At 41.2% G+C, this 23,832-nt stretch overlaps 1 protein-coding gene across 21 annotated transcripts in view; it reads left to right on the plus strand.

The window, feature by feature from the left end:
• The window catches only part of MAGI1 (membrane associated guanylate kinase, WW and PDZ domain containing 1), a 732,128-nt gene that overhangs the window by 672,848 nt on the left and 35,448 nt on the right, over nt 1–23,832 (plus strand). For 12 of the 21 annotated variants that reach the window (XM_061618714.1, XM_061618715.1, XM_061618723.1 and 9 more), the window contains 3 exons: nt 3,469–3,546; nt 13,562–13,653; nt 21,548–21,740. In XM_061618714.1, coding sequence (XP_061474698.1) covers nt 3,469–3,546; nt 13,562–13,653; nt 21,548–21,740 — 363 coding nt within the window. The remainder of the gene's footprint in view (nt 1–3,468; nt 3,547–13,561; nt 13,654–21,547; nt 21,741–23,832) is intronic. The other 9 variants (XM_061618716.1, XM_061618708.1, XM_061618709.1 and 6 more) reach the window with 1 other exon arrangement.

Here is a 23,832-nt window from a genome sequence, read left to right on the forward strand (position 1 = left end):
CCTTCCATGAACCTAGATCAATAAGATGGCAGTTTCTAAGAAATGGTCAGCTTGTGATAATAATTTACTGTTTGCTTTCTCGCGGTTAAAGTATATCAGTTTAGTTACCTATTTTTGCACACTAGGCTAGTGCTAAAGTGTTGTATCTGTATATAATAGGTAGTGACCATTTTTTGCTTTGTCATTTTCAAGAACTATCCTATACCTATTTAGAGAGAGAGAGATCACAAAAGAAAAAAGCAAATTTAGTGCCATGAATCAAAAAACCTGGGCCTATTTCTCAAAAATATATTTTGTAGAATGTGGTTCTGTCCCCCAGTCCTTTTGTTGTTTTAATCTTAAACTTCCTTGAGGATTGCTACAATCTGTTGTGCTGCCTGCATGCTTTGCAAAGCTGCTGTATCCTACGCATGGCCATCTGTCAAAACAGCATTGACAAAACGAATTAATCTGAATTGCAGATGTGTTAATGAGCCCCTTTGAAGGGCTTAAGCATGTTTTAATTAAAAGCAAAGCAGAACAGGGTCGAGGCTTTCTAAAGCCTTTAAAATATTGCAGTTTTTCTTAATATTTGGATTTTATTTTCAGTCACACAATAGATTTGTTGTATTCAAATTAAATAAAAAGCACGCAAAACAATTCCTTCATCCATAATTAAATAGGCTTGAAAAACATGAGCACAATGTAGCTCAGGAAATTCTGATGAGGCAGCCTTTAAAACAAAGTAATTGTGTATGGGGGGTTTACCCATTTTATGGCTGGAAACAAAATGTCTACATTTACCCACCCATGATCTTTGTCATTCTTAGCCATCATACATAGAATATGCCTTTGTTGATGACCAAGAGGAAAAAAATTTGCAAAGCATGTTCATTTTTTTTTACTAGTTCAGTTCCAAACTTTGGATCATGGTTGTGTATAGGATCTAAAATTCAAAGGAAGGACTACCATAGGGGCTTACATAGCAAGCCTGCCTGCTTGAGTATATACAGTATTACTTATGAGAATGGATGTGCATATGTGAATACATGAGTGGATGTACATTAGTAGGGAGAATGGATATGTGGGATTATGCATGAATGTATATGAGTGGGTGTGCATGGATGTGTCTCTGTATGGGGCATGGATGGGAGGGAATAGCGCCACCTACTTTTTGCATTGGGTCTACCTACCTACCTTTGGCATGTGACCCTGGGACGTTATCCATGAGGGAATGCAGCCCTTGGGCTGAAAAAGGTTCTCCAACCCTGCTCTGGCGCCCAAAAGTTCTGTGCATTTTTTATCATCTTGGAGCCTTGAACCAGCAATGTGTCCTTAAGTATAGTGAAGGTTAAATATGTGACATAGAAATGTCTGATGAGTCGGAATGGCCTTCAGGCCATTTCTGTTATTTATGGAGTTATGATTCTGTATGATTGCCAGGCATAAGCCTAACATAGCTTGAAGTGTAAAGACCTTTAAAATTGTTATTTGTGGCTGGTAGGCCAGTACAAAAAGAAAAATCTATGTACTGAAGTACACTAACAGCTTCTAGGTACTGAAGGACTTCTTGAAGGGCGGGTGGGTACACCAGAATTCATATTTGGTGTGGAGGAAGAGGTGAGAGCTTAAACATCTCTCCTTCTAATTGCGATTTCAGGATGCGAGTGGCCACTCAGAAATGTATCAGCATGCTTGGAGGAAACCCAGTGATTGCAGAAATGCAACCCGCCTTTGTGGGACAATCAAAACCCCAAAACCAAGATGACCCAAATCAATTTTCATTAATCAGTTAAAAACAACAGAATTAATAGAACCTAAAAACACTTCTGACAATTAAACAATTAAAATAGTTAAAATAAACATCAGCAGTATATAAATACAAATGAAGGGCTGGTATACAGGTTCCACCACACTAGAAGAGGTCATCTATAGCCGAGATTCATCATGGGCAAGAGGCCTGGGTAAAAAGAAAGGCAACTAAAAAGGGATAAAGACGGTGCCAAGTGTGCCTCCCTGGGGAGAGCATTCCACTGCTGGGGGGGCACCACTAAAAAGGCCCTTTTTCATGTTGCCACCACCCAAACATCCCATGGAGGGGGCACATGAAGAAGTGCCTCTGATGATGACTGCAGGGTCCAGGTTGGTTCATATGAGGAGAGGCAGTCCTTGAGGTATTGGGGTCCTGAGCCGCATAAGGCTTTATATGTCAAAACTAGCACTTTGAATTGAGCCCAGAAACTAATTGGTGAAGTCATGTCAGATTTGGTGCATATGTTTAGACTAACTCACCCCAGGCAACAATCTGGCCGCCGAATTCTACACCAGCTGTAGTTTCTGAACTGTTTTCAAAGGCAGCCGCACTTATAATGCATGGCAGTAGTCTAACCTAGAGGTTACCAGAGCATAAACAGAGATTAGGCTGTCCCCGTCTAGATAGGGGTGCGGCTGGGATGAAGCTAATGAAAGGCACTCTGTGCCACCAAGGCCATTTGAGCCTCAAGCAATAGTAATGGATCCAGGGCTACCCCCAAGCTACAGACTTGCTCCTTCAGATGGAGTGTAACCCCAGCCAGAGCAGGCCACACCCCATCCATTCAGTCTAGGGAAGCACCTACTAACAATGCCTCAGTCTTGTTTGGATTCATTTTGTTTATTACCAAGGCAAGACACCAATGTAGCACATCTGCTGTCACACTTGCAGATGTAAAGAAGTAGAGCTGTGTGTCATCAGCAAATTGCTGACAACATACTCCAAAACTCCAGATGATCCCACTCAGCAGTTTCATGTAGATGTTAAATAGCATGGGGGATGAGATCAAATCCTGCGGAACCCCATACTGAAGGTTCCACTGGGCCAAACAACATTCCCCAAGCATCACCCTCTGAAAACGGCCAATAACCGATATGTGTATCACTAAAATAAATTTCTTTGCTAAAGCAATATTTTGTGGCTTAATACATACATCTTCACACACCAGTATGAATGCATGAGAAAACAGTGTGAGATTATGCTTTTCAACTACCACTTTTATTTTGTTTAAGCAAATGTTTTATGGACACAAGGCAAGATTTTACTCAGCCTCCTCCTGCTACTGGTTACCTCACGCAGCATCTTATTGAAAAACCTTCAGTATAATTTTCTTGTATGTATAGGTTTTGCTCCCTAATCCAGCTGTGGTCAAAAGTCTATGAGCTCTTTTATGATAGCAGCAAATATTTCTTGGTTTTTCTGAAATCCAGTTTGAACTTGTTTACAGTGAAGCATATTATATTTTGGTCAACTAGTTTCCAGATCAGATATTTGCCAGTATGTACAGATGTGGCAAAACAGGTAGGTCTGGTCTAATCCTTAGCAGCTGTGATCTTTTCTGTGAAAACAGCTCTTCAACTTTCGTACCTATTATCAGTCATCGCTAAACTGAAATGAACAAACAAAAAAGCAAAAATCCATTAAGTTTTGCAAAATGTTAAAATTAATATTCACAGCTATGTCACCTTCGCCTGCGACTGGACTGAGCAAGGGTGAAAGAGAGAGAGAAATCAATTCCACGAATTTTGGAGAATGTAAGAATGAGTTGAGAACTTTATATCTGTCTTGTCGTCCATCTTGTGGTGGTGTGATTCATATGGGCTGTGAGGGGCTAAAGGATGAAGCATGAAGAGTAAGGTTTTATATGCTTTCTTCTGTGTTCTATTTGCCAAGTAACTGAATGGGTGCGTGGGAATCTGGCAGAAGTGAAAATTCTGGTTGTGTTCTGTGAGCAATCTGATCGATGGGGGGGGGAGAGATTTACCTGTAGTCATCAGGTATTGTTCCTTCTCATCAGTTGTTCAAAACTCTTTTTATTGCTTTTGCAATGAAGCCTTTGAGAGACTGGCAGTAATGACCCAGCATGGATTACCCTCAAGCCACTGATGTTAGAAATGTTCTCCATGGCATGAGATTTGGGGCAGAATTAATAACTAATTATTGTAAAATACACAGTGAGTCAATAGTCAAAATTTTAGTAAGGTAAGTTTGATTTACGTATTTTATTATTATATGCAGCAACATATAAGTGTGCTATCATTCTTCGAAGCCTGATTTACAATCTGATGAAACAAATAAATTAAACCTTGTTTTTGGGGTGGAGTGGGGAGGGAGAATCAGATTAGGAAACATAGGTGAATGCGATTGTGTTTAGAATATCCTTCACATAAGTTTTCTGATTATGTAGCTAGTTTTTGCAGCTGCTACATGTTGCATGCTAGTTTCTATCCTCACATCTGGAGAATATCAGTCATACGTGCTGGCTGAGCAGTTTTTAAGATACCTAGTAACATCCAGTCTTGTTCAGCAACATCCAGGTTATCTGCCAGCTGCTGATCTTTGATAGTTACTTGAATCCAGAATCACCCACTTTCAAAATCAATCACGAGTCCTCTTAAGTATGTGGAAACAGCCTCTGCCAGTAAGGACTAGGGATGAGCTTTGTTTGGTTAGCAATCTGGTGAATTGCTAATGTTAGTCATGTAATTGGGCTAATCAGTGCAAAAGGCTGTAAAAAGAATTTTGTTCCACTTTTGTTTGTTGTGCTATATGTTGTGCATGTGCATGTTTGTGTTTCCAAGTGCCGTTATCCTCATAACATACCATTTTGTTCAGAATGCAGTATTACATTATGTCAACTTTAATGCAATAAGACAGGGATATTAAAAACATCCCTTTCTTGTTCCCTTGTACTGTATTGATCTAAAGTTGTTGCTGAAAAGCAAGGATTGGGGTTACACATGCTGGTTTTTCAATTTGATTGGATTGTTTGAAACCAAATTTATCATTAAGTGTTCTAGTCATGAGGCCGCAACAATTGAAATTCACAGCAACAGAGGGATAAACAATAATTGTATAGGGCGGCAAAGCCATAAAAAAAGATTCCATGGAATACACAAGAATCAATGAATGAATCATTAATTTAAGCAGAATAAGTGACTAAGCATACAAAACCTAAACAATTTGCTGCAGCACAAACACACTTCTTTACATTGAAATTGTCATATGAGCTGGGGCACCAAAAGGAGCATTGTTCAAGATCAGATCTAATTAATTATTTCTAGCTGAATCTTACAAAGATCATGATGATAATATGATATATTGCTTAAGAGAACAGTGCCTAATACAGTAGACTTGTGTTTGAACAAGAAACAGAAGGTAAAGTTTGGCTACAGATGGGAAGCACTGTAGGGCAGACAAATAGAAGTATGTGAGAAGATGCAGAGAAAAAAGTGTTCCATACTGCAATGCCCAGAGGAAGCTATTTTGCCTTTATTAGACAAGCTGTGTATTCTCAACTGATTTGGCCTGGCCATTGGACAGAACCTTTACTGTCTATCTCTGGTTTCTTTTGCATTGGTTATCTAAAGCCAGTGAAAAATTAGCTTAGGATGCAGTCCCCATTCTGTCAGAGTTAGTGGCAAAGTTCACATATTTTAATGCAGTTGTCCTTGCATTGTTTAAATTGAGCTGCTGCACACAGAGTCACCATTTCCAGCAAATAGCCTGCAAGCTAACTTCAACTTAACTGATTCCAATTACGGACTTTCATAAAATTTATCACCTTATTATTCTGAAATTGTATTTTGAAGATTGTTAAGCCATGGCTAAGTGCACTAATACGTGGGAGTTTAAAAAATATCTTAGCTTAATAAACACTGGTCAATTAAGATGAGAGTGTATGCAAAACATACACATAGATCAATGGCTGTGAAACGTTATAGAAATTAGCACAATTCTTCCTTGTTTCATTTCTACCCTTTTAGTTTATGCATTCACTTAGTATTCCTATTTGAATAAACCTCTGTCATGAGCTATTGAAAAAAGTATGAAATGGAAATGGACTGCCTTCCAGTCGATCCCAACTTATGGCTACCCTATGAATAGGGTTTTCATGGTAAGCAGTATTCAGAGGGGGTTTACCATTGCCTCCCTCTGAGGCTAGTCCTCCCCAGCTGGCTAGGGTCTGCTCAGCTTGCCACAGCTGCACAAGCCAGCCCTTTCCTTGTCTGCAACTTCCAGCTGAGGGGCAACTGGGCTCCTTGGGACTGTGCAGCTTGCCCACAGCTGCACAGGTGGCAGGGCATGTAACCCCTGAGCCACTCACTGTGGGGGTGATCTTTAGCTGGCCCTTGACACCTAGGAGACACGAGCAGGGATTTGAACTCACAGACTCTGGACTCCCAGCCAGGCTCTCCTCCCCACTGTGCTATACCAGCTGTCTGAAAAAAGTATAGCAGTTTAGAAATCTCAGCCAGACCTCTTTGTGAGCTCAGTGCAGACAGCTTGATGTGATGTAATCTATAATACACCTAAAGTACTTGTATTTAAGCTGATTTAATTCGATTATGTACTGCCTTCAAGTCAGTTCTGACTTATGGCGACCCTATGAATAGGGTTTTCATGAGGCTTGAGAGGCAGTGACTGGCCCAAGGTCACCCAGTGCACTTCATGGCTGTATGGGGATTCGAACCCTGGTCTCCCAGGTCATAGTCCAACACCTTAACCACTACACCACACTGGCTCTCTTTAATTAGCTGGCCACCAGTGTCCCAGTCAAAGTACAGTATCTTGACTTTCTAGGTGAGAATGTAAAGAATCTCCTTATTTCTCTTGTGAGGCAGGTGTATTCAGCCTGTACCAGCTCTCGTCCATAGATCAGATGGGAACAACTGTGGTACCTGTGTGGATTCAGCAGTAAACATGACCTACCTCATGGCATCAATGTGGCTGATTATGAACTTCGAAGGACAGTCCCATCTAGAACAGGTTGAACTCCATCGTTTGGGGATTGAGTTTAAGTTGATTAGCCTTCATCCAGACCATTACTGATTTCAAGTACTGGTTCAGCACTTCTACTGCTTCAGCTAACTTCAGTGGGAAAAGAAGGAGATGGCTCCTTACTCCAAATCCCCAAGTTTCCCACTGTTTTTATGTAACTTAAGCATGGGGGACAAGATGGAACCCTACATAATCCCTTAGCATAAATGTGTTGAGGCTGAGCAGTAGTATCTCTGCACCATCTTCTGGAAACAGTACACTGTCTTCTGGAACTGAGCCACCATAGCACCTCTAATCCAGAGAGCCTCAGCAAAAGGATCTTGGCTGCAAGTTGATGTGAGCAATGCCATGTAGGTGTGACCTACAAAACAGCGCATCATGGTCTGTGCTATGTGACATTGCCATTTTCTGAAAGAAGACTCCCATATGGGGAAAGGTTGCAGCATTTGGGGCTTTTTAGTTTAGAGAAAAGGTAAGAAGTGACATGATAGAAGTATATAAAAATATGCATGCCATGGAGAAAGTGGAGAAAGTTTTTTCTCCCTCATAACACTAGAACTCATGGACATTCAATGAAGCTGAAGGTTGGAAGATTCAGGACACATGAAAGAAAGCACTTCTTCACACAGGACATAGTTAAACTATTGAATTTGCTCCCACAAGAGGCAGTGATGGCCACCAACCTGGATGGATTTAAAAGACTATTAGACAAATTCATGGAGGATACGGCTATCAATGGCTACTAGCCATAATGGCTGTGCTCTGCCTCCATTATCAGAGGTAATATGCTTCCAATCAGTTGCAGGAAACTGCAGGAGGGGAGAGTGCTCTTTGCACTCAGTTCTATCTGCGGGCATCCCATGGGCAACTGGTTGGCCGCTGTGAGAACAGGATGCTGGACTAGATGGATCATTGGCCTGATCCAGCAGGCTCTTCTTATGTTCTTAATAAGATCTGTCCATTGTACTTTATTGAGTTTTGATGTTCTGAGGTCAGTTCTTGTGCTTTGTTTTACATGTGCTTTATTGGATTCTGGATCTCCATGAATGTGCTGGTCATAGAGGCAGGATACATTTGAGTCATCTAGTTGGTGATGCATTTGTTATCATTTTAGCTTCTGAATGAATCCTTGATCGTAGAGAGATGAAGAGACATCTGAGAATTTAACTTTGATACAAAATCCTGGGAACATGGGTGTAGCCATTTGGCTTTTTGAAAATATTGTTAATCATGTACTCTCGCAGACCTATAACTGTGTGCAAATTTTATTGTGCCAGGACATAAAAGTTTCAAATTCATTCCCACAATTGATGCAACTTAGATAGCTCTGCCTCATTATGCTGATGGACCATAGTACAAATCGATGAGTCAATCGTATTTTTTGTTAGGATTATCTTTTGTCTAAGCCTATTAAGTGGAGCCTTAAAACAGCCTTGATCCCTTCTGTTTCCTCTGACTCACCATTTCACAGATTTGAGGTAGAAATGAGAACCACTCCCCATTGTGTCTGCCTTTTGGACTTTGCAACCTCTTTGCCCTTGGTAGAGAAAATTGATTGCCACAGTGTCAGAGCACATATTCTAGATTGACATCTTCATTTTGGACTCTCTTATTTTTGGTTTTCCTGGATTGGACAACCTTTAAGGATGAATGCTCTTTTTGATAGGCAGCTGCTCATTCAGCTTCTCTAAGCAGAGCAAAGAAGTTGCTTTATTCACATGCTGAATTTCAGAGGTCCTAAAAGCTAGCACCTTCCTTTACAAAATGTTCACCCATTATATCACTTATAAGCATACCTACTGAACACATATCTGTGTTTTCAAAATTTATGTTGAATATTTTTGTAGGGTTTGAAATAAAAAATTAAATCAGTTGTGCATGTTTGTTTAATGGAAACTGGACATCTGGTCTCTTTGAGAATTGCTTCTCCACCATTAGTTATACATCATGAAAAAGCTTTACATTACCTAGGAAGGTGGTGGACTCTCCAACACTGGAGGCATTCAAGATGCAGCTGGACAGCCACCTGTTGGGTATGCTTTAATTTGGATTCCTGCATTGAGCAGGGGGTTGGACTTTATGGCCTTATAGACTTCTTCCAACTCTACTATTCTATGATTCTGTGATATATAACAAAATCAATCAAAGTGCTACAGTTAACTACCCAATAAATAGTAAATGTACATGAAGTTGTTATATGAAGTAATTTATAGGAACAATTAATTCTGCATTTTAAAACCAGCCAGTGTTTCAAATATGAAACGTGTTTGTTGATTGCATTTGAATCTTTGCTCTTTGGTCCATTTTACATTAATTATTGACAACTTATTTTATTTATTTATTTATTTATTGAATTTTTATACCGCCCCACTAGCATAGCTCTCTGGGCGGTGTACAACAAATATGAATGAATACAATAAAATCACATAAACAATACAAAACAGATATATATAGAAATCCACAATCTAAAACCAGATTAAAAACATATATAGAAAAAATTAAAATGCCTGATAAAATAGGAAGGTTTTAACTTGGCGCCGGAAAGATAGCAGCGTCGGCGCCATTCGTATCTCTTCGGGAAGACTGTTCCACAGTTCGGGGGCCACCACTGAGAAGGCCCTAGTTCTTGTTACCATCCTCCGAGCTTCCCTATGGGTCGGAGCCCGGAGGAGGGCCTTCGATGTTGAGCGCAGTGTACGAGCAGGTTCATATCGGGAGAGGCGTTCCAATAGGTATTGTGGTCCCGTGCCGTATAAGGCTTTATAAGTTAAGACCAGCACTTTGAATCTGGCCCGGAAGCATATAGGTAGCCAGTGCAAGTGGGCCAGAACAGGTGTTATGTGTTCGGACCGCCTGGTCCTCGTTATTAGTCTGGCCGCTGCATTTTGCACCAGCTGTAGCTTCCGGACCGTCTTCAAAGGCAGCCCCACGTAGAGCGCATTGCAGTAGTCTAATCAGGAGGTTACCAGAGCGTGAACAACTGAGGTGAGATCCTCTCTGTCCAAATAGGGACGTAGCTGGGCTACCAACCGAAGTTGGTAGAACGCATTTCGTGCCACCAAGGCTACTTGAGCCTCAAGTGACAGAACTTGACCCCCGAACTATGGAACGCCCTCCCTGATGAGATACGCCTGGCGCCTTCTTTGTTATCTTTTTGGCGCCAGGTAAAGACCTACCTCTTCGCCCACGCATTTTAAAAATTTTAAAAATTTAAAATTTGAATTTAAAATTGAAAATTTTTAATTATGTTTTATTGTGTATTGTATTTGTACATCCACTTGTATTTTAACCTGTTTTATTATGCTGTACACCGCCCTGGGAGCTTATTGCTATAGGGCGGTCTAAAAATGTAATAAAAAAATAAATAAATAAAATAATAAAAGTATTCCCAGACTACGAACCTGCTCTTTCGGGGGAGTGTAACCCCATCTAGAACAGGATGAATATCCACCATCTGATCAGAGAAACCACCCACCAACAGCATCTCAGTCTTGTCTGGATTGAGCCTCAGTTTATTAGCTCTCATCCAGTCCATTATCGCAGCCAGGCAACGGTTCAGCACATTGACAGCCTCACCTGAAGAAGATGAAAAGGAGAAGTAGAGCTGCGTGTCATCAGCATACTGATGACAACGCACTCCAAAGCTCCTGATGACCGCACCAAGCGGCTTCATGTAGATGTTAAAGAGCATGGGGGACAGAACTGACCCCTGCGGGACTCCATATTGGAGAACCCACGGTGTCGAGCAATGTTCCCCAAGCACTACCCTCTGGAGACGACCCGCCAAGTAGGAGCGGAATCACTGCAAAGCAGTACCTCCAACACCCAACTCCACAAGTCTCTCCAGAAGGATACCATGGGCAGTTGGTCTTTTCATTGGCTTATTTTTATATTTCAGTGGTCAGTGTGGTGCAGTGAATGGAGTGTTAGGTTTTGCCCCAGGATTAATCTCCTTCTCTCTAAGAAACTGTGGCCAAGAGTATCTCTCATAAGTAGCAAACGTTGCATGTTATGAAAATAAAAGTAATGCACATTGTATACCAAAAAATTCTGAAGCTTCTTTAAATATTGTTTTAACCCATAGTCAGATAAAAGTTGAACCACAGAAACTTCAGGAAGAGGCTTCACACATTTTCTGCAAAACAATTTGCTTTAAGAAATCAAACATTTCCCTCCCTAGTAGTCTTTTGCAGTTGTCATCTTGTAGAGACCCATATTTATTCTCTTTTGTGAATGGTTCTTTACCATACAGATCATGAGTCAACACCATCTGGCCCACAGTCTGAATACCTTATGTACTATTCACAAAACCTAAAAACGTATGGTTCCACATAATGAACAATTTGCATTAAATTTGCCTTGTGAAGAAAAAAAAAGGCGATGCATTCATTCTATTGCTACAGCTATGCAATCTTAACTGAAAAGGGAGTACTTTTTAAAAATATTTGGGGAGGTTCAAATAAGACCAACGTGTGGGCTAGTTCAGAGTGAGCAGGAAGCATTGCCTTCTCTTTGAATTACATCATCATCACTATGATCTTGGAGTTGTAGTCGAAAAGGCAAGTAAGGAACATGATAGAGGTGTATAAAAGTATGCATGATATGGATAATTAAACTCGGGCCATTTAGTAAAGCTGACTGTTGGAAGATTCAGGACAAAAGAAAGTACTACTTTGTACATCACATAGTTAATTGGCCACCAACTTGGATGACTTTAAAGAGGATTAAACAAATTCATGGAGATTAAGACTTTCAATGGCTACTAGCTATGATGACTATGTTCTACCTTCATTGTCAGATGTAATATGCCTTTAAATACCACTTGCTGGGAATCGCAAGCAGGAAGAACACTATTGCATTCAAGGCCTGCTTGTGGGTTTTCCATAGATATTTGGTTGGCCCTGTGAGAACAGATTGCTGGACTGTATTGCCTGATCCCTGATGGTTGGGTAACTTGGTAAGGTGAAAGCCATGAAAGGACAAAAAGTGTCAAAAGATTTTATGGGGAAACAGTTCAGTGTCCTTTGGGAAAAAAATCTTTAACCTGGAATATATTTATGGGTGAATATTTGGTGCAGTGCTCATGCTACAGCTTTTAACATTAAAATATGATAGCCAGGGCATGTTGAGGGCACATAATGAAGCCACCTTGCTGAATCTAAGCTGGTATAATTATGGCCAGTGGCAGACATGAACTTCTGTTATGCTTAAACAAGTAATGCTTAAACAAATGTGGATATATAGAAGAGAGAAGATCCTAATAATATCAACTGGACATATGCAGGAGAGGTTTTACAAGGATTATGCCCAATTGGTCCAAGCTGTTTATAGTAATATCAAAAGAAATAATGCTGACAATAAGAGATGATGCTATGCAGATGTCAGTTATTTAGTTATTACAACAGTCATTGCAGCACAGGGCTCTTGATTTGTTCTCTTCTTGGTCTTATGAAAAGAAAATCAACTGTTTTATGTTTCTAATGGAGTTATATTCTTTTATAGATCCTCATTTGTCTAATGAGAAAAGTCTATTTGCTCATGATTTCTAAAAAGGGCCCTGGATTATTACTCATCTTAACACAGATGAGTTCTAATACTGCAGTGCTAGGCAAACATCTTATTTGCATTTGGTTGCAACCAAAAACAAAAGCCATGCCCTGTAAGTTGCTTCAATATTTCTAGATGGTGAGCCCCATTAAAGGTCATAAGCAAAAAAATGAAATACCAAGTAAAGATTGAAGTCTTTCTGCTCTGCAGCAAGAAAATCTTGAAGAATGACATTCCAAATGACCACTAAAAGATGACTTCAAAACCATGGATCTGGAGATTAATAGATGTGTACTTTCCTTGCACAGGATTCTAATTTCCCAGTGGACACTGCAACCTCCTCTTCATATTTGCATCTCTCTTTTGCAGAGAAAATAGTAGGTTGCATATCTTCAGGCTTTTATTCCAGCCCTGTCTGAAAGACCCTTTTTTGTGTGTATTTTGTTTTAAAAAAAGACACTGCTAGGAATTAACTCTGATGCCTTCATGTTTGTAAAAATGTAGGGTGTGTTGATATTGCACTCCCACCCCAGTCTCAGGTTGGTGCTTTTGTGCAAAACCAGAAAGCAGGAGTGGAGCAATGGCACAAAGCAGATGCCTCAAAAACAAGAACGTTGTCTTGACTTGCTGGCTACAAGAAGAGAGAGACAGCATGGATACTGTAGTCTCCTTCAGCTGGTGTGGACAGTGTGCAGTGAGTCATGGGCCAGGATGCTCTGAATTTCTGGCACATGCAGACAAGGGATGGGATGTGTACTGGATGTATATCCTTCTTCCTTTAAAACAGCTCTGTAATAATTTGCATCCTAATAACCTGCTCTGGTATCTTAAGCCAATAAAGGCCATTGGGTCTGTGTGACAGGCTATAAATACAAGAGTTGGGTTTTTTAATTATTATTATTATTATTATATAAAATTTAATTTTCCCATGTGACCCTGTGGAAATTGATATGATGTGTACTTCCTCTCAAGATCAAAGAAAATTGTTGGGCCTTTCATTTCAAAACTGTCTCCATCTGTCCAGGGAAGTTTCCAGAGGCTGAGCCATTTTATAATAGGATGTCATAGATAGCCACACATGCATTATGTGAATTACGTAGTTGATGCCATTCAGTGTAAGTGAAACAGTGAACTTAAAAAGGGATTTCATTGTGTATATGTGTTTCATCAAGTCACTCAAAGGTCTGTGATAAATAAATAATACTTTGTATTTTCTTGCAGTTCCAGATTATCAAGAGCAGGATATTTTTCTATGGAGAAAGGAAACTGGATTTGGGTTTAGGATTCTTGGTGGAAATGAGCCTGGAGAACCTGTAAGTATTTTGAGACTTCAGACATGTTTTACCTTCTATCTCATTATGTTAGAACTTTACATTCACCAGAATACATGTTTAATATTGTTTCATCTACATCACTTCAATCACTTGATTATAATAGCAAATAATATAAAATCAGAATAGTGTGCTCAGCTGTATTCTAAATAGCTATGGTTGCTAAGAGTGTTGATCTTAGCTGACAGAGAGGGGCCTGTTTCTACTCTCAACTGGCTTAGGCCCCTTGAGCTGTTGTGTAGCAGCTACTGACCCGAACATCAAACAGAAGTTAGCAGCTTTGGGCTGCTGTTAATTTAAGTCACACTCAAGCCAAGGCTTCTGATCCCATTTCCAGTCCCTTGAGCTGTGTAAATAGATTTATTCAACAGAATTCTACATGAAAATGAAAGTCATGTGAAATAAAGGAGGAAAGGTACTATCATGGACAGGGCCAGCTCCAAAGGATGAGAGCTTCGGAGCCTCCGCCATTCTCTTGCTTAACTTACCTTTCTCAGCTGTTGTGCGGTTCAGCACGCAGCACTGCCCTTAACCAAGATGGCGGCTGAGGTTTCCCTAAGGAACCATTGACTGCTTATCAATGGTTCCTTCTCAAACTGGGTGGAAGTAACAAGTAGAGTAACCACAGGGTTCAGTCCTGGGCCCAGTGCTCTTCAACATTTTTATTAACAACTTGCATGATGAGGTACAGAGCATGCTTATCAAATTTGCAGATGATACAAACTTGGGGGGCACAGCTAATACCGTGGAAGACAGAAACAAAATTCAAAGGGACCTTGATAGGCTAGAGCATTGGGCTGAAAACAGCAGAATGAAATTCAACAGGGATAAATACAAAGTTCTACACTTAGGAAAAAGAAACCAAATGCACAGTTATAAGATGGGGGATACTTGGATCAGCAATACAACATGTGAGAAGGATCTTGGAATTGTCGTTGATCACAAGCTGAATATGAGCCAACAGTGTGATGTGGCTGCAAAAAAGGCAAATGCTATATTAGGCTACATTAACAGTATAGTTTCCAAATCACATGAAGTATTAGTTCTCCTCTCATAATTTATTGGCGATTACTCGTGGCCAAGTAAGATTGTCTTCCAAGATAAGGTCTTTAACAGTGACTGTGAAGGCCAATTCTGGATTCACACAGCCTCCCACAGTGAGGACATAGGTTTCCAGATGGAAGATGGTTGCAATGAGGATTTGTTTGGTGTGCCTTCCGCTTAGCTCGTTTGTCCCTTTAACCCTGTATTCGTGCTACTTCGAAGTCCATAGCACCTTTGATAATAGACGACCTCCATTTCAGACGTTCATGGGCCAAGACTTCCCAGTTCTCGATGCTCATGTTACATTTTTTTAGATTAGCTTTAAGAACCTCTTTAAACCTCTTTTGCTGTCCACCGATATTCCGCTTTCCATCCTTAAGTTGGGAGTAAAGTAGTTGCTTTGGAAGACGGTAATCAGCCATTCAAACAACATGCCAGTCCAGTGAAGTTGATGTTGAAGGATCATTGTTTCAACACTGGTAATTCTTGCTTCTTCCAAAACGTTAACATTAGTCCATCTGTCTTCCCAAGTAATTTGCAGAATTTTCCGGAGGCAGCGTTGGTGGAATCTTTCAAGAAGTTGGGAGCGGCGTTTATAAATGGTCCATGTTTCACAGGCGTACAGTAAAGTCGGTAGTACAATGGCTTTATAATTAAGCATTTTGGTCTCCCTGCAAATATCCTGATCCTCGAACACTCTACACTTCATTTGGGAGAATGCAGCACTCACAGAGCTCAGACGATGTTGAATTACAGCATCGATGTCAACTTTTAAAGAGAGATGGCTGCCAAGATAGGCAAAGTGATCAACATTCTCTAGCGTCACACCATTAAGTGTTCGCAACTGTTGATGAAGCACTTTGGTTTTTTGATGTTAAGCGAGAGGCCAAGGTTTCCATACACTGCTGCAAAGACATTTAGGATAGTTTGAAGATTTATTTATTTATTTTATTTTTTATTTTATTACATTTGTAGACCGCCCTATAGCAATAAGCTCCCAGGGCGGTGTACAGCATAGATCTTTCTCTGAATGTGCGGAGACTACATTATCATCAGCATATTAAAGTTCTACGACAGAGGTTGACATTACCTTACTTTTTGCTTTCAGCCAACTGAGATTAAAAAGTTTTCTATCTGTTCGATATATGATTTCAACACCAGTAGGAAGTTTCCCCTCAATAAGGTGTAGAATCATAGTTACGAAGATAGCAAATAAGGTAAGAGCAATGACACATCCCTATTTTATACCTGATCCCACTCTGAATGGATTGCTCTGAAAGCCATTGATATCCAAAATTGTTGTTGTCATGAAGGCGTTGCAAAATATTCACAAATTTATCATGACATCCAGTTTTCAGAAGAATGGTTCAGAGAGCGGTTCGATTCACAGTATCAAAGGACTTAATCAGATCAATAAACACCATATATAAAGGTCGATTCTGCTCCCTGCATTTTTCTTGAAGCTGTCATGCAGTGAAGATCATGTCCTCTGTCCCCCTGGAAGGGTGGAAACCATTTTGAGATTCGGGGAGGACATCCTCTGAGATCGGTAGGAGGTGATTTGCGAGGAGCTTGTAAGGATTTTACCTGCGGTAGCAAGAAAAAGGATACCTCGATAGTTCCCACAATCTGTTCTTTCACCCTTCTTAAAAAGGGTGATAATTATGGCATCCCTAAATTCTTCTGAGATCTCCTCCCTCATCCAGATTTTTTCAGTGAGCTTATGAAGTTGTTGTGTAAGTTCAGGCTCATCTTCTTTAAAGACTTCAACAGGAATCCCATCAGGTCCACTAGCTTTGTTGTTCTTCATTTGATTGATGGCTTTACTGACTTCATCCAAATTAGGGGATACTGCAAGATCATCTCTAATTTGTTGTTGTGGGATTTGCAAGAAGACCTCATCAGCCACAATAGAGTTACAATTAAGGAGGTCATGGTAATGCTCTTTCCAGTGTGGTGCAATAGACTTTATTCTTAAGAAGTTTGGTACCATCCATTGAACGTAAGGTATTTGTACCGTAATTTGTTGGTCCTTAGATGGTCTTCGTGGCATTAAAAAAGCCCCGGGCATCATGAGCATCTGCAAAGTGCTGGATTTCTTGAGCTTTCTTTATCAACCAGGCGTTCTTAAGTTCTCTAGTTCTTCTTTGGACCTTAGCCTTTGCACTGGCATAGATGTTTTTCTTAGCAGCACAGTTAATGTCTTTCTGCCATATCTGGAAGGCTTTCCTTTTCTTGTCAATGATATGTTCAATCTCACTATCATTCTCCTCAAGCCAATCCTGATGTTTCTTCGTTTGGTATCCAATAGTTTGTTCACATGCTGCAATAACAGATGTCTTCAGTTTAATCCAGTGTTTCTCGACATTTTCAGGGAGTTCTGTCAGTAGATATTTCTTGAGAGTTGTTTGAAAGCGTGCTCACTTAATAGGATCTTGAAGGACATGGATGTTCATTTTATGCCTTGGTTTTGTTCTTTGGAGCCTACGTTGAGGAACAGTATTAATGGCCATAGTGGATCGAATTAATGGGTGATCTGTCCAGCAGTCATCAGCACTCATCATGGCCCCGGTGAGGAGTACATCACAACAATCTCTGGCACGGACAATTACGAAATCCAGGAGATGCCAGTGTTTTGACGGAGGGTGCTTCCATGATGCTTTAAATTTATTTTTCTGGTGAAAGAGTGTGTTTGTAATAACAAGATTATGCTGTGCAGATTTAGTCAGAAGTACAATTCCATTCAGGTTGCTACTGCCAACTCTGTCTTTCCCAATGGCTTCTGGCCATAAATCGAAATCACGCTCAACTCTTGCACTGAAATCGCCCAAGAGGATTATTTTATCCTCCTTAGGTATCTCTGATAAGATGGTGTCCAGCAGGTTATAAATTTTTTCCTTGGTGTCTTCATCAGCATCTAATGTTGGTGCTTAAGCACTTACAATAGCTGCCTGCTGGGTTTTGGCAAGTTTTAACTGGAGAGTTGACAGTCATTCATTAATGCCAATATGAACTTCTGACAAGAGCTTCACATGATTATTTTTAATAGCAAAGCCTACTCCATGTATTCGTTCTTGTTCAGGCAGTCCTTTCCAAAAGAAGGTATAACCTCCTTTTTCTTCCTTCAGTTGTTCTCCTGCTCTTCAAGTGTCTTGGAGTGCGGCTATGTCAATATTAAAGTATGTCAACTCCCTCGCAATGATGGCAGTCTTGCGTTCAGGATGTTCACTATCTGTATTGTCCAGCAATGTCTGTATATTCCATGTTCCAAAGTTCAATTGTCTTTTGCAACCCGCTAAGTGGTGACCCTACTGGATGTGGTAATCCAGTCAGTGAAAGAGATGAGGCAGACTATGTTTAGGGCACCTGTTCTAGCCCCCTCCCCATACGAGGTGAGCAGAGTGGATCCTGAATAGGACTGCTCAGTTGTGGATATAGCTGCCGAACTACTCAACTGCCTCTGTCCTTGAGCCAGGATGACTGAGTCTGTATTCACCGGCCATGTGCCATTCCATGACTAGAGGATTCCGGTTTGCACAGTCCTGCCCTTATCGCCATTCGCCGATCGCCATGGGACTTTTGGTTTGGTTTGGTTTGGTTTGGTTGGAAGATGCCTGTGTGTGAATTTGTTTTATGTGGCGAGATTGGCGCACAACGATCAACAAACAATCTTGACAGAAAAAGGCTTTGATCCAATTGCATGGATACCATGACAATTGGAAGTCTTTTATCTGCTGCAGCCTTCATCTGCCTTCACAGCCGTTGTAACCTACACGTTGTTATTCTCTGCCTGTTCTGCCATTGAGGACATTCTTGGATTGTTCTTTGTCTGGTTCCTCTTCCTTGACCTTAGTGCCATGGATGACCCTGCTGGGAGTACATGACTCCTGACGGCATCGCTCACAGGGTTCATTGGAACACACAAGCCCACTCACCGCTACAGGGTGACGATCCAGCGAGGGGAGTTAGGCTAGGCCTCATCTTGAGTACTGCATCCAGTTCTGGTCTCTGCACTTCAAGAAGGATGCAGACAAACTGGAACAGGTTCAGAGGAGGGCAACAAGGATGATCAAGGGGCAGGAAACAAAGCCCTATGAGGAGAGACTGAAAGAGCTGGGCATGTTTAGCCTCGAGAAGAGAAGACTGAGGGGAGATATGATAGCACTCTTCAAGTACATGAAAGGTTGCCACACAGAGGAGGGCCGGGATCTCTTCTCAATCATCCCAGAGTGCAGGACACAGAATAATGGGTTCAAGTTGCAGGAAGCTGGATTTCGACTGAACATCAGGAAAAACTTCCTAATTTTTACAGCCATATGACAATGGAACCAATTACTTAGAGAGGTAGTGGGCTCTCCGACACTGGAGGTATTGAAGAGGCAGCTGGATAGCCATCTGTCAGGAATGCTTTGATTTGGATTCCTGCATTGAGCAGGGTGTTGGACTTGATAGCCTTATAGGCCCCTTCCAACTCTACTACTATTCTAAGGGGCTGAAGCCTCTGCCGCCATCTTGGCTGATGGCACGCATGTGTGCTGCATGTGCGCATCCCTGTCATGAGCCAAGATGGCAGCAGAGGCTTCAGCCCCTTAGGGAAACCTTGGCCGCCATCTTGGTTAAGGGCAGCGATGTGTACGCAACCGCACAACAACTAAGAAACTTAAGTTAAGCAAGGGAATGGCGGGGGCTCCAAAGCTCTCACCATGCAACCGCAGAAGGGGAGCACCGGGGCCCAGGGCAGGCTTGTGCCCAAGGGCCCCGCATGTCTGGGGCTGGTGCTGATCACAGACAAAAGAACAGAAATATCTAAAGTTATTATTTAATAGCATTCTTATCCTGATCTGCTGAGCCTTTCCATGAATTTTGAGCTCAAAATTATAGAGTTCTTTCCCCTGGGCAAAGTCATACAGCATTGTATATATTCTGTAAAGAAGGGTATTGCTTTTGAATTCATATAAACATATTTATTTATTTATTAAATATATATCCCGCCCTTCTTTCCAGAAGGAGCCCAGGGCGGCAAACAAAAGCACTTTAAAGTATCTTAAAAACAAAAGACTTTAAAACATATTAAAACAAAACGTCTTTAAAAGTCTTTAAAAAACAACTTTTAAAACATCTTAAAAAGCAATTCCAGCACAGACGCAGACTAGAATAAGGTCTATACTTAAAAGGCTTGTTGAAAGAGGAAGGTCTTCAACAGGTGCTGAAAAGATGACAGAGGTACCGCCTATCTAATATGGTAAGATGGTATCTGCAGGAGGCCTTCACCTGCACAGCCCAGTGATCAACTGGGTATGTAAGGGGTAAGATGGTCTTTCAGGTATCGTGGTCCCAAGCTGCATAGGGCTTTGTACACCAAAAGTAGAACCCTGAACTAGTCCCAGTAGCTAATGGACAGCCAGTGCAATTGTTTCAGCAGTGTGGTAACATGTTGGCTATATTCTGCCCCAGTGAGCAATCACACCACCACATGGAGCACTAGCTGCAGGACCAACCTCAAGGGCATATGAAACTGATTTGTACAAATCAAACCAATGGCCCACCTAGCCTATTAACATCTACTCTGACTGGCAGCAACTCTATGGGAGAAATCTTTCTCTGCCCTTCTGCCTCATATCCTTTAAGATATTGCCAGAGATTGAATGTGGGACTTTCTACATGCAAAGCATATGTTCTTACACCTCTTTTCTTAGGATGTACCATGTTAATTCTGTGTTCAATAGCCTCAATTTAGCATCAATATTTCAACTGTTGTGACTACGTGTAATTTGTAATTCTACCCAGATGTCTTGCATGCGAGCAACTCTCTAACTGCATTACATCATAGGAATTGTAGTTCCTGGGTGTGAAAGCATTCAGGGCCCTATTAGAAAAACACTCATTTTGTGAGAATGATAAGGGAGAGGGACAGCCTTTTTGTTTTCATGCCATGGAAACTGCAGCCTACACAGAAGCCTCCATGTTCAGTCACATGCCACTGATATAATCTACCTACATGTGTGCGTAGAGGCTGTCAGGTTCCTCAGTCAGTGCACAGGGGGGGGAATTAACTCTGACTCCATGATAAATAATGTTGGGGTATATTTTTGCTAGGGGAACAAATAACATGTTGAAGAAACTCAGTGAATGAGCACTATTTTCATACTCCAGGTCCTGGAAAATAATGTTTTGCTCTAGGTGCGGAACTGACTGGCCTTTTCTGCCATCCTTTTTGTGTATCTTGCCTCACTGGTTTCAGCCCCTTGCATCTGGTTTACCAAATTTGGTCTTTTCCCTTTGGGTACATCTGGCATGACTGCCATGAGAACTGCTGTAGTCACACAACAGTCTGCATTACATTTGTCCACTTGATTAGAAGGTGTTTGGGTATAGACCAAGTATGAAGCACATTAGGGCTAAGAGCCAAATGCAGCCCTCCAGGCATCACTGTTTAGCTCTCACCACCTCCCTTAAAACACACCTTCCTTGAATACTTTTCCCTGGCTAGAATGTGTCCTTGACCTGTGATAATATCTCTTGGTTACCTGGATGGAGGATGGAGAGATAGGAGTGCTTGGATGTGTATAGAACCCCCTGACTTTTTGCATGGCTGCAATGTTTTAACCTATGATACACATCCATTCCTCCACCCACTTTTGCATCTGGCCCTTCACACCACTGCTTTGCAGCTCCTGGATAGTTGCCCATGCCAAGAGAATGCTGTCCTTGCACTGAAAAAGGTTCCCCAACCCTGGTATCGACAATCCTAATGTGGTGCTATCGGTTAGATTCAATTGCTGCTCACTTCTGACAACAATTCTTTTCTCACATATGCACATGCTTCTCACAGATTTATATTGGTCACATTGTGCCACTGGGTGCTGCAGATGCCGATGGTCGCCTGAGATCTGGGGATGAATTAATCTGCGTGGATGGAACACCCGTTGTCGGGAAATCTCATCAGCTTGTAGTCCAGCTTATGCAACAGGCTGCCAAACAAGGCCATGTCAATTTGACTGTCAGGCGCAAAGTGGTGAACACAGGTAGGTTGCAATGTGACTATGCAGGTGTTTTTATTTTTACTCCTGTCTCTGGATGAAAGTGAACTACTTTCTAAAGATCAAAAGGTTTAAGTTCTGGCAAATATAGCAGTGCACAGTTTTGTTTTTGTATTTTCTTTTTAACCTTCAGTTTTGTTTTGTTTTTTAGGCTTTTCAAACATGGTAGAAATATAGGATGAATGTTTTCAAGCTGAGAATTTGACTGCTAATCATTAGAAGAGATATGTTGCCACTTTCCATGGGTTTCCCCATTGTGTTTAGTTTAAATTTACAATTTGAAGAGATATTCTCTTATTGGACCAGGAAAAGAAATATTGTGAAATTGAATGGCCTGTAAAGTGTTAATCAGTTTATAGTACTTCCTGTAAGGTAGCATAGTATTACCCATTAATGTTATCTGACTCATAATGTTTAATGCTGAAAGTTCTGCCCTGAAAATAATATTGCTGGAGCTGACAAAAGTACATTGTGGCTGCACTCTGCACTATGGGCATGTGTCCAGTTGAGCTCAGTGGGTCTTTGTCCAGCAATCTGTATCCAGCAGATTTTTCTGAGAAGCTTCCTAGCATGAAGTCAACAGTTATCCACCAGTTGTTCATCCCCCAGCATATAGAGCTTCCTGGTTGCTGGTGTTGGTGTATAGGAAATGCTCCCTATGCTGGTGGAAGGTACAGTATGAGATAGTCCAACCCTGTGTCAGTATCCCACATCAGGTCAGTTGAATTGCATGGTCCATGCTGGACCCACAGTCTATCTGCACCAGAGATAAGTGGCCAGCATGAACTTGAACTGCCAGTGTGTGGATTTAGTGAGGTAGATAAGAATTCCCTAATGAAACAGTTATGCCATTGGACCCTTAGGAAGTATACTTCAAAGTATTCAGAGCCAATGTTGACAAGTTTCCTGTGCTTAAAAATATTAAAGGAAGAATAGCCATGGAAATCATTAAGACAGAAAGCAAAACCAGAGCTTTGGAAGATTCCTTTTAAAAAGTAATAAATTACAGTTACAATTACATGGCCCAAAAAGTAGTCATTTCCATTACTATTACTCTGAAAGTAACTGATTACTTTACATTTTCTCCAAAGTAATCACTACAATTACATTTCAGTTACTTTTTTTAAAAAAAACACCTACAAGGTGCTGGCCTTGGCTGCAGCATATCTAAGTAGCCTAAAACAACATTAAAAATAAACAAACATACAGAGGTAGTAGAATAATTGTTTTTATCCACAAGATAGCAATGGTGGTCTCTCCACTGGTAAGGGAGGTGAGGAGGGAGGCAGAGGTCACTACTCAGATCTTTGCACGTCAAACCAAGTGCAACCCTCCCCCCTCTCAGCCAGCCAGCATAATCTCTCTCACTTAACCACCACCCGGACCCTGTCCTGCCACCAACTAAGGGACACTCACCCAAGCAAACATTTTCCCCTGAGATGCAAAAAGGTTAAAATACTGCAAATGCAACCCAGTAGCCAGAGAGGGTGGTGGGAGGCCACTTTGTGTGCCAAGTGCAAACACAGTACTTTCTCTCTCTCTCTCTCTCTCTCTCTCTCACACACACACACACACACACACACACACATGCACGCACGCACACACACACACATTGTCATCGTTTACCTCCACAGTTCTTTATCTCCATTCTGCTGCTGCCTCCTTCTCCTCCTTTATTCATGTTCTTGCCCTCCAGCTCCTTTTCCCCTCCACTCCATTCTTCTCCACCACCATCCATTTTTTTAAACAATTGTTTTCTCCACTCCACCCCATCTCACTCTCCACCTCTTCCCTCATCACCTCCTACCCACCCACAGAGCATGAGGGAAGAGCAACGCTGCACAGAAGCCCAGTTTGAGGCACATGATTTTCATCCACAAATCAGAAGAGCAGAAGACTTCCCCCCCCCTCGTAAAGTAATGCCCAAAAGTAATGCTGGAACATTACAATTACTCCACAAAAGTAATAAAATTACTCCTAGTTCTATTACAGTCAAGATGTAAAGGAATTACCCACTCATTCCTCAAGCTCTGAGCAAAACCCACTGCATGATTTAAAAAAAATTGCAGGAAGGATT

This window comes from Rhineura floridana, chromosome 3 (genome assembly GCF_030035675.1).
Source record: "Rhineura floridana isolate rRhiFlo1 chromosome 3, rRhiFlo1.hap2, whole genome shotgun sequence".
Taxonomy (NCBI): Eukaryota; Metazoa; Chordata; class Lepidosauria; order Squamata; family Rhineuridae; genus Rhineura; species Rhineura floridana.